A 14,501-nucleotide genomic window follows, 5' to 3' on the forward strand; every position below is an offset into this window, starting at 1 on the left:
AAGGCTGTGTTCGGCCCGGTCTGGCCATGCCCGGCCCGGCCCGGCGTGTGTGTGCGATCGTGCAGTACGTGAAGAGTGACCTGCAGTGAGTGCCTGTGTGTGTGTGTGCCTGTGTGTGACAATTCCTTGTTGGCCCGTGACGGAGTCCGACCGCCCGCCCATCAAACACACAGAGACCGGAGTGTCCCTGGAGCACCACACCCCCCCTCCCCGCGGGACGCCCTCCCCACCCCCGCACCATCCCCACAGTGGCCGTGGCCGCCATGCATCCGTTCGTGGTGCTCGTGAACGTTTGGGTGTTGCTCGGGCTGGGAAAAGGTAAGTCGTCTCCGTCGGCTCCGTGCTGCATACGTGCATGTAACACCTTCGAGCAGGGCACCCCCCCTGCCCTGCCCAACCCTCCCCGTTTCATCGCGTTTCCCCCCGCCAAGCGGGGGCGAACCCGACCTTCTGTGTGTGTCCTTTATTATTGCCGTCCACAGTGTTGCCCACCGAAAAGGCACGCGCGTGTGCTCGTGTGTGTGTGCTCGTGTTTGTGTGTGTGTGCGTTAAGGTGCTCCAGCCGATTAGGCTCGGCCCAGGCTTGAACCTCGCGGCTTGAGCTTCAAAACGTTCCGGAGGAAAAGCTCCGAATTTTCTGACCAAATCCGCGCCACCGACGATCGCACTGTGCGGAAAAGGGTTTGGTAGACGCCGGGCCACCGCGCCGCCACCGAGCGGAGTGCATCCTGATGAACCTTTTGTACACACACTTTCCCCACCGCCCGCCTGCCCGCCCGTCTTCCGGAGTCCGGAGTTTTCCGGGCGGCTTATTTTCCAATATCCGGCCCGGCCCGGACCGGTCTGGCGAGGAGAGTAAAAACCCGGGCAACCGCAACCACCACGAACCTTCTTCGTCCGACCGGGTGGTGTGGGGGGTCGATGATGACGCGAGGATGCTGGATGGTGACCATCTTGAGTGCTGAAAGTGCTCCAGCACAGCGCCATTGCGGTGCCGAAATAAGCACTGTCTCACTGTCCGTCCGTCCGTCCGCCCACAGTAAGGAGTGGACAGTGGATTGGTCAGTTGGGAGAGACGGGATCCGTGGTGGGGGGGGGGGGGGGGGGGCACCGGGTGCGGTAGCCGAAGGATAAAAATAGCGAAGGAAGCGAACCCCTTTCGGGAGGTAGCGAAACGCTTCGATTGTTCGATAATGCATCCACCCCCCACGTGTAGGCGGGGTGGGTGGTACGGGGGTGCCTATGTGCCACAACAATGGCATTGCCGGTGGCCGGCTGGTGGTGAGCCGATGTTGCCGATGTTGCTCTCCACACCGACCGTCGGCGGCGGCGGCGCCGAGTAAACCAGATTCATTTCCTGCTCATCGAAGTCCTATGCTGCCGGGGCGGGGGAGGAAAATGGAAGGAAATGGAAAACCCCCACCGCAGAGAATCCGCACTGACCACAGGAACATAATTTCCCCCATTTCTCTAGCCGAGCGCCGGACGAGCATAAGGGTGGTTAGCATAAGTTTTATACGAACGCTTATGCTGCTGCTGCCGATGGGGGGGGGGCCTTTCGGGGCGTAAAATGCCCGCTGTTTGCGGGTGGGCCCCTAATCGCACTTAGCAGCAGCAGCAGCAGCAGGAAGCGAAGCGGCACGGACCCGAAGGACTCTCAATGATGGGCGCAATAGTAACGACCAGTCGACCCGGTGTCTATGCCGCGAACTGGTGGCGATCGGTCGTCCTTTCGGCAGCTTCATGTGTTGCGCTCTCAGCGGTCGCATTCGGCGGCGCCGAGACAGGCAACTCATTTGGACTTAGTCAGCCCAATGGTTGATTGATTTTACAATCGATTTTATCTGCGCTCATCAGTCATTTCTAGATCTCCACCATCAAGCGCCCAAAATGAGGCCGCAAACATGAGGTGAAACGAACAGAAAACTAGACGCTACTGACACTGTGGCCATCAAGTAATAAGCATTTTTAATTTCGAACTTGCTTGTGGTTCCGATAGGGCCAACTGTTTTTATTACAACTGCCAATGAGCGTCCAAACGTCCAAAAAGTCAAAGAATTGGTGCTCCAAAATCGTCGAAGGACACTTCCAGACACCTTGATGACGTTGTTTGAATATCGAATAATAGTTTGATCAGTGGAAACCGAATTTCGAAACCATTCGCCGTTTTCTGAATCTATAGAAGCGACTGAAACCGGCATGAAGGCTGTACCGAAAAAGGAGTGGCAAAAAAGTGTTGGCACAAGTTTATTGCATATTTTTGTTAAGCTGAAGCTTGCAGCCTTGTTTGTTCTTTTGTGTAATACCAATCCGCCGAAACGATAAAAAATAACATGTCAATAAACAACTTCATCGAAGCCACCATTTTACAGAGAAAACATAAAAAGGGAAGATGTTCCCGACTACTCCGAACTCCCATACTACCGACGGATATGTCCTTTGAATTTATCCGTGTGCAGTTTCGCGTGCGACTCGCTTTTGCCGTGACAGTAAGACAGGGTACCAGGGGGACCCTCGTTGCAAGTATGATGGATTAAAGCTAGAAGAAGATTGCTTCTCCCTGCACAGCGTGTTCACGGTTTGGAAAAACCTCAGGTTTGTTTGCGTGGGAACCTCTGGAGGATTAACAAAAAAAAATTTACCCAGCAGCACTTGCGATAACTGCAATTGAAATCTACGGTTTGATTTTCTTAATAAACTAATAACATACTGGTTTGTTCATTAAGTTTTGCGGGTCGATAAGAAAAACATATTTTTATGGTTTGAAACACACTTTATTATTCAGTATGGTATCCCAGAACATCACTTGTTCCAACGAGACTCCAATTTATAGATTTCATCCGTAAAGTGAAAAACTGGAACGCCTTCAAAATACGCTTCCGCAGCTGTTATGACGTCATAGTTTGATGGCAAACGCTTTCACGCATCTTTTTTTTGTTTGGTTTAAAAACAGATGGAAGTCACTAGGGGCAAAATCTGATGAATACGGTGGATACTCCAACAATTCGAACTTAAATAAATTGATTTTTGCCCTTTTTTTAAATGCTCTTGTGGCAAGGTGCATTGCTCTGATGAAAGAGGATGTTTTCTCTTCTTCAAACCGGGTATTTCTTCCCGCATTTTCACTTTCAGTACGTCTACAGCAGGTTACAAGAATGGTCAAAATTTATTGTTTTATCGGTTTGCAAGTAATCCGCTTACAAAATGCCATTCGCCATTCGCAAAAAACTGATGCTAACACCGTTTTGGGCGATTTCTGGACACGAACTCGATCCAGAAGTTCACGCCACTCTTTAGCCACTTGTTTTGATTCAGGATCATGGTGATAGACCAAAGTCTCATCCATAGTGAAGATTCGGTGCACAAAATCCGCTTTATCCTATCGAAAACGCTTAAAATGTTCTGAAGAAACATGCATTCGAATGCGTTTGTTAGCAAAATCAAAACAAAATCCACTTTATCCTATCGAAAACGCTTTAAATGTTGTGAAGAAACATGCTTTCGAATGCGTTTGTTAGCGATTGCGGTACCCATTTTGCACACAGTTTTTTTTTTTTTTTTTTTTTTTTTTAAAATAAATTGCGTTTATTGGGAGTTGATTTCGTAATGCATCGAGGTTGATTATTCGAATGGGCTCGGCTAAGGCCTCTCCACATTATTATTGAGAATTATTACACATTATTATTTTCAGGTGTTGTTCGTTAGTGTACCTCAGTGTTTGATTTGTTTTCTTGATATTTTGACAGGGGCCCATTGGACCTGTCTAAGACTTTTTTCCTATGCCTTACATACCTAAGCCTACCTACTGACTAAACTATTTATATTTACATTATTTAAACTACTATCTACAACTACTACTACTTTAAACTACTAATTAACTGTGTCACTGAAGACGGTATTTCAATTCTTTGTTTTTACAGCAAGCGGACCAGTACTTTTTGTTAAGTTTTAGGGTGTGTTGAGATATTTTTTCTATTTTAGCTAGTTTATGTATTTTTTCTGTGCTATGCCATGGAGGCTTATTTAGTATAATTTTTAGGAATTTGTTTTGGATTCTTTGTAATCTTTTTTTGTGGGTATTCGCGCTGGTGGCCCATATGGGAGATGCATAAGTGATAGTGGGGCGGATTATAGTTTTGTACAGTAACAGTTTGTTTTTGTTATTTAGTTTCGATCTCCTATTTATTAGGCTGTAGAGTATTTTTAGGTGTTTCTCGCATTTTTCTATTACGTGTTCGAAGTGTGTTTTATAGGTTAATTTCTTGTTTAGGTGAAATCCGAGGTATTTGACTGATTCTTTCCATGGGATGTTTGTTTTGTTTATTTTTGTGTGGCTAGTTGGGAGGCGACGCAGGCAACTTCTTCGTGTAAAGAAAATTGCCTCTGATTTGTCGACGTTAATTTTGATTTTCCATGTTTTACAATATTTTTCATATTTCCGGAGGCTGTTGTTTAAATTGGTGACTATCGTTTTGGGCATTGTACTTGAGGAGCTTATTGCTAAGTCGTCGGCATATAGAAATTGTGAACATTTTGAGTGTGTTGGAATGTCGGATATGTAAATATTGAAAAGTAGTGGGGAGAGAACACTACCCTGCGGTACCCCTGCATCTGGGGTGTTGGTAATAGTCAAACACCGCGACCGTTCCGTATCTTGAAGTCCTTTATTATCGATCACGAAAGAAGCGATCCGAAAGAAGCGACTCAAAATTAGTCCGTCTGGTCCGGCGTTTCGCTTATCACTCCTGGTTCTTTCGTAATGCCAAGAGTGTCCCAGAGAGTGTCGACCGATGATCCTACCTCTCTCTCTCGTGAGTCGATCGGTGATCATCTCTCTTGGCTCGTATGCGGGTCGCAGCTTGTTTGCAGCCTGGCATGCAAGTGGCGGCTAGCTGGCTCTACCGACATCGGCGGCTGTCGGTAACATGGGGTGTAGATGTTTGAGCAGGAGTTTCCTATGAAAACCTGTTTTTTTCTATTTTTAAGGAATGATTCTACTAATTTAACGATGTTTTGTGGGTATTTTAGCGTAACCAGTTTGTAAATTAAACCGTCTTGCCCGACAGTGTCGAAGGCTTTCTCGATGTCCAGCAGGACGAGTCCGGTAGATTTTTTGTTATTTCTGTTTGACCGTATATTGTTTGTCAACCTGTGGAGTTGGTGAGTGGTTGACAGTGATTTTTGAAAACCGAATTGGTAGGGTTGGATTATGTGGTTACCGTTTATGTGTTTGTCTATTCTGTTTGCTATACTTTTTTCCAGAATTTTTCCCAGGCAGCTGAGCAGGCTGATGGGTCTGTAGTTTTCGGGGAGGCTGTGGTCTTTGCCTGGTTTAGGGATTGGAACGATTTTTGCGTGTTTCCATGCATTTGGGAAGTACCCTAAGTTTAGACAGGCGTTGAAAATATGGCACACAGTTTTCTGAAACCCAATACTTTAGCCAAAATATTGGTTATATTGCTCAATGAAATGGCTAGGCCTTATACTAAATCTCTTAAAGTGATTCGACGATTTTCCAATACGACATCCTGTATTTTTTCTACTATGTCAGGTGTTGTGTCTGTACGTTTTCGACATGGATCGAATTGAATTGAAGACGAAGAGTCCTTATGCACTTTCAACATTCATTCATAATTTTCGTTTGCTTTTAAACCTTTCTAAAATAAAAATTAAATCACTGCACGATACTTGATTTTTTCCATTTAAAAAAACTATTGTGACATGTCGATACTAAATGGCTTGTAAAAATAATAGTTAAGTGACCGATTGAAATGACTCGTAGCAGCTCTCTCAGGTATCGAACCGCAAAACTTAATGAACAACCCGATAAAATACCAGTAATGGGAGCTAAAGACTATTGCTGAGGACCCCAAACCAACGGAAAGGGAGAGAAAAAGGACTTTACGAAGCGAAGCACCGGGTACAGCAAGGCAACAATGATGTGTTAACAACAATTAATTCACTTGCATGTGTCAAGGATATGTAGGAAGGATTGAAGGGTATATTATATTAAAGAAGCAAAGCGAAATAGGTTTCGAGGAACAAAGCGGCCAAAAGCGATGCACGATCCGGAATCGATGGATCGGACACAAACTGTGCCGAAATGAAGTCGTCATGCACTCGCAGGATATCGGTTGGCGTTATGTTGCGGCAGCATACGGACCTATTCCCTAGGACCCTGGGATTGAGATTTACATTGTAGTAACCATTTGAATTCCGTTTGTTTCTTTGCGTTTGCTCCCTACTTTGGCTGGCGATGTGCGATTGTGTGTGCGATAAGAGCGTGTGAATGTGTTTGGCGGCGGGAGGGGCGGGCCAATTAACAAATTTATGCTCGGCAAAAAAAAAACAGACGGGGGAAACAGTTTAATGTTGGGCCATCGGAGACATCGCACGCCTCGCGGCGTTGCGTGCCGTGTCCGTGCGCGGGTCGCGAGATGTCGATACCCCACGAGTTACTGTGCCATGCCCCCTGCCTGACAGTAGTCGCCCCACCCCCTTCGTATACAGCCCACCACCCCCCCCGCCCACCACAAGCAGCCGTTCGCGTGACGTTACGCTCCGTGCTTAGGTTTATTGTTTCGACGCCGCCGGTTCGAGTTCGACAGGCGAGTGACGTGGGTCACCGGAAAGGTGCTCCACCTTCGACCAGGAAGAGCAAAAAACTAAACACGCACACCCACCCACACCCACACACACACAGGCGGGCGCCCAAGTACAAATGGAGCAGCAAGCACTAAATTCATTAAATATGGAGATTTACCGACAAGCCCTCGGTTAGCTCGCTTCCGGTGTCGGCGGCGGTGGCGGCGACCGAACTAACGCGAAACGCGATCTCACTGACCACGCACACCCCCGCCCGCTCTCTTTCCGCTCTGCGCCACCCTGCGGCATCGGGTTGTTTAGAACTACCGGATCTCGGCCGGCTCGGCCGGCCGGCCGGAAACCGGTCCGGATCTTCGCCGGCCCCGGTGAGCTGCCGCCACCGCCGATGACGGCTAACTTCCGGCACCCGTGTGGCTTCACGCGAGTGCAAGCATCCGGTTCCGGCCCGTCCGTCGGATGGATGTTTTATTTATTCGGCCACCGACGGGCCTCGGTCGGACCGATCCGACAAAGTTGATTAGAATTCATCCGCAAACACGGATTGATTGACACGCCACGCCAGGCCAGTCCCGGGATCCAGGGGTCCAGGATCGTCCCGGACACCACAGCACCGTCGCCCCCACCCCCCACCCCCCCGCGCCGACCATGTCAATCACACGGGCTCGGGTTTCTTGGCAGCCGCAAATCGGACTCGGCGGGCAACAGCATCCGAACGCAGTGCGCCGTGCGGGGACATCTGTTCATTTAGCATTTCCCCCCCCCCCTCCTAAACACCACCAGCACAGCCCAGCACCCGGAGTGCCTCGGATTGCATCATCATAGCCGCTTTCGACGGGGGAGGTGGAGTCATTATCAGCATCTGCCGGTCGACCGGCATCATCGATAGCGTCCCGGGGCCGGACACGCGACTTACACGCAGTGCGCTTGTGTTTGTGCCCCGGCGATTCCGGGGATGCACTGTGCAGCAGCATAATGTTTCACGGCGTAAATCACTGCACGGTTTCCCTGTCCGTTTCCTTTTTTGCTTTCGGCACTCCGGCGCGGCGCAATCAACAATCAGCCGAAAATCGGCGTTCGGCCTGCCGGACTTTAAACTCCTTATGCTCCAGCTCCAGCCTCCAGTAAGGGCAGATGTGCCACGCCAAGCTTGACACCAGGAGAGAGGGCGATGAATTCGCCGATGAGCGCCCTTGAAGTCCTTCATTCGGCGGCCTGTCATTCGACGGTGTGGCCTCCGAGCTTGCCCTCTTTTTCTTCACCCCCGGTCCCCGGCAAAAGCCGGCTTAGCCGAGGACCTTCGGGGCTTCGAGGCGACCCGCAAAATGGTGATGGATTTACTCCATTACTTCGGGCGGTAATCGTTTCGGAATGATCGATCGCTGCCGATTGCCGTTTTGCCCGGGGATTCGACTCGAGATTTATCATCTCCATCTCCGCGCGGCGTCTCTTTCCGTGCCAGCGGGGCAGCAGCGGGGTGGTGGGGTGGAGGTGCGGGGGCCAGGACATTACTAGTTGTCTTTTCTTTTAGGGGTTAGGCCAGAACAAAAAAACGGAAACCCAGAAAGGACGAATTTGCTAACGAGAAACCCTCACACAGCCAGTGTTTTTGGGTCAGTGCCTTTAATAGGAGCGGGCCACACTCTGCGAGTTGATGACCCCCGCAGGTCACTATTGGTTTCGATTCGATTCATGCGTGTGCCTGTGCCCGTGTGCGTGTGTGTGTGTGCTTTCGCTTTAAGGTAGGGTCACACCATTTTCCTTTTTGACGCTCCTTGTTTTGTTTTAGTTTTCCTCTCCTCTCCACTTGTTTCGCTTCGTCTTTTCGTCCTTCGTGGTACAGTTTTGTTATTGCATTTTTCAACATAATATCCAATTGTCACGGCTTTTGGCACGGCGCGAGTGGTTTCGGTTCCCAACTTATTGCATTTCCGGCTGAAGCGTACACCGACGTTCGTGAATATTCGACTTATACGCCGTCGGCGCTGCTGCTGCTGGTGTAGAGCTGGTTTCTACTAGAAACAGAGACAAAGAGGGAGATAGAGAAGGAGAGACAGAGACAGAGAGAGAGAGCGGAGCCACGGAGCCAAGGTTCCAACAGACGATGCACCTCATCCATCATCAGAGGCCACACACTGTATCGTAATCCCGTTCGAGCGATTATGGGTCCTTTTTTATTTCACACACACACACACGAAAGGATCACAGCACAGCACAGCACCCAGTGCCAGTGCTGTTTCGAGGAGCGCAAGACACCGGGACGATCGGCTTCCGTAAAGTGGCTGGCGAAGAAAAGAAGCGCAAGGAAGCGAACGAGGAAAAAGGAAAACAATGGTGCACAATGCCGTTCCGTGGGGCCGGCGGTGTGCACTGCTGGCGATGCTCGCCCGGCATAAGGCCAAAGCTTTTGCCACCAAGAAGCAGTTCGAGTCGAGCGATGCGACCTGCTTACGACGAGAGTTATTAAGTAAATTGTATTGCTTTTAGCCGTTCCCGCGATGTCCTTCGTTCGTTCTCCCTCTCTCTCTCTCGCTCACTCTGTCTCTATTGCAGCGTCTTGACCCGTCCCCCGGGGCCGAGTAGTTCAGCTTGTTTGCTTGGGAAAATTCTTCATCGCCCGATAAAGCAGCAAGATTATGGGGCAACTGATTTATTCTCCCACTACACGGCGGCGGCGGCATCATTCGAGCAGTCGAGCAGCACTAGCGAACACTCTGCGGCAGGATTACGCTCGCCGGCTCGGTGGCTCAGGTGTTTAATAGAAACGTCATTACATCCTCGTCGCTTCGACCCGAGCAACCCCCCCGGGGGGAGGGGTGCTATGATCGAAATCTGCGCCACCGACAGCTTAGCGCTGCCACAACCGCCTGCTGCCAAGTATCTCTTGCCTCCGGTAATTGCCCCCGGGCCCGGGCGTAGGGAGACATAACGACGCCCCGACGCCCGCTAGTTGAAGGTGGACCCACCCTGTGGACCCGTTTGCCGGCAGAAACGGAGTAAAGGAGAATTTGCTGAGAAAATATACGGAATCGCATTCATCGGTAGCTGTCATTCGAGCAGTTCCGAAGGGCCATGCCGAGGGTTCTCGACGGTCGAGGCAATTTCTGGGGCTAATTCGAGCAGCCCGAGTGGTGTTCCACCTTCAGCCGGCACTGGAACGGGAGACTCTTGTTTACGCTCGCCCCGGGCTCCGCGGCTCCCCGATTGACATCCCCGATTTCGGACCGAGGACCGAACATCGCGCCGCGACCGCTGCTCGACTGTCGCAGATATTGTTGCATGATAATGCTGCGTTTCATTATCATATTTTCCTCCGCCGGTTGGTTGGCAGATTGGGGTTATGTTACGTGCTGTCGGCCCCATTGGCGCCATTTTTTTTTTTTTTTCGTTCGTGCTGGGACGCCGTCGTCGTCCTCGTCGTCGTCGACCGGGACGTTCTCGGGTGCGCACGGAATGGATCGTTGTTTCACGTGATTCATTTTTCTTGGCGACATTCCAACGCAAACAACTACCCCACCCCGAACGGGTCGGGATGGGTGGGTGGTTGGGTGGTGCGAGCGCGACCGAGGACGCTGCTAGGGACGCCTTCTTGAAGGAAGATGATGACTTTTTCGACTGCTATTTATTGGCCCGGGATTAGTTGGTGCGCCGCCTCCCTGCCACCCCCTCCTCCCCCATTCTCCGGACGAGAACGTGGCGTGGGGTGGCAGTGTGGAAGGAATTACTAACGCCAAGTGGCTGAGAGGGGAGCGAAGGATAAGGCCGTGTAATCTCGGCACGGCACGTCGGCGCCTAGTCGTCTGAAGGAGGAACACCATTCCATCGCTCGATAGTGAACGGGGCACTAACTACCAGCCCCCTCACCTCCCCCGGCCACCCTTCGCACTCCTCTGCACGGGGGAATACTATGGGGTGGTCCATATCTAGTGTTTTGGTTCCGATCGATGGGGCGCATCAAGATCGATCAATATCGAATGTAGGGAACGCCATAGCGCCGTCTAAGTGTCGTCCAAGTTTGACAGTTCACCGAAGAGCCTAGTTTTTACTATTTCCCAATTTTCTGCAAGTGTTGCCATTTCGTACGTGACAAAGATTTTACTACACGTTTTTTTAAATTTCCAGAATTTAAAGTTTGACGTTTTAAATGTCAAGTAATGTCAAGGTAGTTTGAAGTCCAAACACTTGGATGGGCCATCCTGTACAGAAAGGATGCTCCAGGTTCCACCAAACTAGAGGGAATTAAGCACCCGACCTTCAGCTGGAGTCCTGGTCCTTTCCTAGACTCCTGGGTCCTGGACTCCCACGGGTCTCGGTGACGTGTCGGTGGACGGGAACTAGGTCAGCTAGGGTACGCACCTGGGCCGAACCGGACCAGTCATCCGCAATCCGCCCAAGGTCCATTCGCTGCCAAAGTCTGTCGCGGAGTGGCCATGGAGCCATGACCCCAAAAAGGGGCACCAAGGCAGTTCGCGCGAGACAGAGTGTTCCACCTTCGCAGTCCTTGGCCCCTCATTATTATTACTGTTATTATTATTATTGTTATTATGGCATCATCCCGATCCGAAGGCGAAGTGAGCGGTTCAGCTGTTCAGTGTTCAATGCGCTCCGTTGTTGGTTGGTGCCTTCTTGTTCTTCCAAGGACTCGGCTGCGCGGGTTAGGAGGAAGGAGATGCCGACGATGCCCGCGCAACGATGCAACATACCCTCGCCACCCACCGGGGGGTGGTGTGGCATGGGGAGGTGGTCGATGTCTGATTTACGGCTTCTATTTTATCAGAACACTCCGGCAACGGCGGGTGGACTGCGAATCAATGGATGGAATGTCGAAGTGGCATTTATCTCTCTGTCTCTCTCCCCCGCCCCCCATCCCCCCCGGGCACTGCCCGCGGCGACCACGGTCGCGGAAAACTGGCGCCAGTTTTTCTGGGGGCCAACGGGCGGCGGGTCGGCAGTTTCCTGTTCGTTAGGGCTAGGCGAGGCAAGTAGGGCAAGAATCGAATCAGCGCCAGCACAAAACATAATCAAAAATATGATGATGCGATACCCGGGTTGGCCCGGGGAACGGGGCTGATGTGTGATGGGGATAGCTAAAGGACCCTACGAAAACCCCCCCCAGGGGGCAGACCAGCGGCGTCCTGGCGCGCGGCTGGTGGTCCTTACATTGGCCCAGTGCCAATGTGGAGTGGCGCCACCGAGACTTTCTCTACCATCCCATCCTCTCTCGCTCTCTCTTCCGCTCTCTCTCCCGCTCTCTCTCTCGCTCTCTCTCTCTCTCTCCCGCTCTCTCTTGCCCTTCCGCACCGGGAGGTCCTTGAGTTTAATGGTGCCAATCCGTGCCGCAATCCCGGAGGCACCACCAATCACAACACCGATCTGGCCGCCCGCCACATTTTTCTTTTCTGGTGTTTGCTATTATTTTTCAATCTGACACATAGCCACGGCGCAGCGTCCCACGGACACCGCTTCGGGTGTGCCCCCCCGCCCCCCGAATCGACTGCCAGATCGATGCAGGCTGAGTGAGGGACAGGGCTTGCGCAAGAAATCACCATAGATGAAGAAACTGCCGCTCGTCGTGCGCCATTCTCGTGACATGATCAGCCCACCTCGGCCTGGCGAGGCGTACGCGGTGAGCGATCAAACTGGGTAGCATCTGCTTCTTCTCGGACGCGCCTAACAGGCTTTCGTCAGGTTTGAATTGTTGATGGCGTAACGTAAAATTTGCCCACATATTAGACTTGAGATTTGCAGTCGACAGTTGGCGCAAGATACTCAACGTTACACCTCATATCACAAGTGCCCAATGGCCCGACATTCATCCGTAATCATCTTGCGTCGAACCTCCTCGAATGGCTTTCGTTCGATCAAGGATTCCATTCACGTGTAGGGTTCCTTGCTATATTTTGAAGCACACTGAAGTCTTATGAAGATATGTTTGCAAATATTAACGAAACATGAGAACTTGAAACTTGGCCGGAACAACAGCGAGGCTTCCGAGGGGGCGTGAGTGACGGGATACGTGGCACCAAATTCGGCACAGCACTGTAGCAACAGCAACGGAATCGCAGTGGATCGTCGGAGCGCTGGAGCTGGTTTTGGATGCACCAAGTTCTTTTCTTTTTTGGGTGCCCATTTATTTCCGATGCAGCGCATTCTTCTTCGACTGCCATACTTAATGGTTCCTTCACAAACACACACACACACACACACACAGCAGCAGCAGCAGGGAAGTATCGTGCTGTCGTCGGCTGGATGCGCTGGATTTTTTTCTGATTTATCGCCTCAACGGCAGAATCGCCACCGGGCTCAAGGCCAAGTGACGCGGGAAAGGGGGCCGATTGAACGGGAACGGCGCAGAGGCGAAGATGGAGAAAGAGTATGTGTGTGTGTGTGTGTGTGTGTGTGTGTGTGAGTGTGTGAACGAGAGCGAGAACGGGGGCCATCGGATCGGCCATCCGGATGCCGATGCCATTTTACACACATTTCGGCCGAGATTCGGCCGAAACAATAGCCCCGGCTCCCAGTGTTCCCCCTCCCCCCACCCAACCCCAACTTCTCACCCTCCTAACCCTGGGGGTTGGCCACCGAAAATGCGAAGCAACTGCTGGTTGGCTGGGCGCGCCACGATGTCTCGTTCTCGGGGGCTCCTGCCACTTGACGGTGTGGCCCGGTGGGCGGGTGGTGGGCAATAAGGAAGAAGTCGAGGGGGGACGTCGAATGTCTTCGACAGCGTGGCGGCGGCGGCGGCGGTTGCCGGCGTCTTCGAACGGTGGCGCGGTTCAGCGAACGTAATCCGAAACCAAACCGTGGGCGAAAGTCCTGGCGAAAGAAAAAAATACATTCTGTGGCCACGGGACGCACGGTGAAATTATACGGCACGGGTGGGAAGGTGGCGGGGGGAGGGTAGGTGGCGGGGGGAGGAAAGTGAGGGCCCAAAAATTACTTTGCCAAAAACACTGTGCCAAATTGTTGAGCATCGAGCGAACCGGGCACGGGATGCCTTCTGCACTCCGTGTGGCCTTCGGTTTCCCATCCTGCCCCCGCCCCGTCCCACTCCCCGGTTCCGGTGCCCGCTGCCAAGCTGCGACAATACATAAAAGAGCTCGCTCGCGCTTCGCGGCTCGCCGTGGCCGCGAAGCGAAGTGAACGGGACGAGACGGGGAGCGTAATAAAATAATCATGGCGCCAGACATTTTGACGCCAGAATGTTTCTTCGCTCCATAAATTCACCCCACCGCCCCACCCCCTCTCGGTTCTCGCGCGATGTGTGTGCGCGCGTTAGAGAGAGAGAGAGAGAGAGGGAGAGAGGGAGAGATTCGGTTTCGGCGCCTCGAGTGTCTCGAGCGCGGCGAGTTTTTCCGCCTTTCTTCGAAGGGACGCCGGAAGAACGTTCTTTTCAGAACGTCAGCATCAAAGCGCTGGGACGGAGCCACACGATGCCACGTCGAAGATAGCAACACACACACACAGGAGCACACACACAGGAGCACACGGTGGCCCAGATCGGTGGCCGGTGGCCGTTCCGTTTGGCGGAGCTATCTCGATGGCAACCCCCAAAGGGATAGAAAATTGCTCAATTGTCCCTCAGTGGGCCACCGGCAAGCAAGTGGATTTTGCTGCGATTGTGGGAGGGGGTGGTGGTGGGGGGACGGTTGGCGTGGGAAGGAAAAACAACACCACCGACCGGGGAGCGATTGACTCATTGACAAATACGCAGCCGGTGCGTGGCAGCCACATTAAGCGAAGCTGCGTCCTGCTGCGTCCTGCTGCGTTATGCTTGGAAATTATGTTCTCCCTCGAGAGTGAGAGAGAGGGACCTCTTTATTTAATCTCCCATCGCGCGCGCGCACACACACACACAAATGACCAGAACGGGTGTTCCGGATTCAGATTACAGCCTG

General features: G+C 52.0%; 1 protein-coding gene across 1 annotated transcript in view; it reads left to right on the forward strand.

Moving 5' to 3' along the window:
- Nucleotides 1-263: 263 nt before the first annotated feature.
- LOC128273203 (carbonic anhydrase-related protein 10) overlaps nt 264-14,501 on the forward strand; it is a 32,875-nt gene continuing 18,637 nt past the window's right edge. Inside the window, exon 1 of the mRNA XM_053011170.1 lies at nt 264-318. Within this exon, the coding sequence (XP_052867130.1) occupies nt 264-318 (55 nt within the window). The remainder of the gene's footprint in view (nt 319-14,501) is intronic.

This window comes from Anopheles cruzii, chromosome X (genome assembly GCF_943734635.1).
Source record: "Anopheles cruzii chromosome X, idAnoCruzAS_RS32_06, whole genome shotgun sequence".
Taxonomy (NCBI): Eukaryota; Metazoa; Arthropoda; class Insecta; order Diptera; family Culicidae; genus Anopheles; species Anopheles cruzii.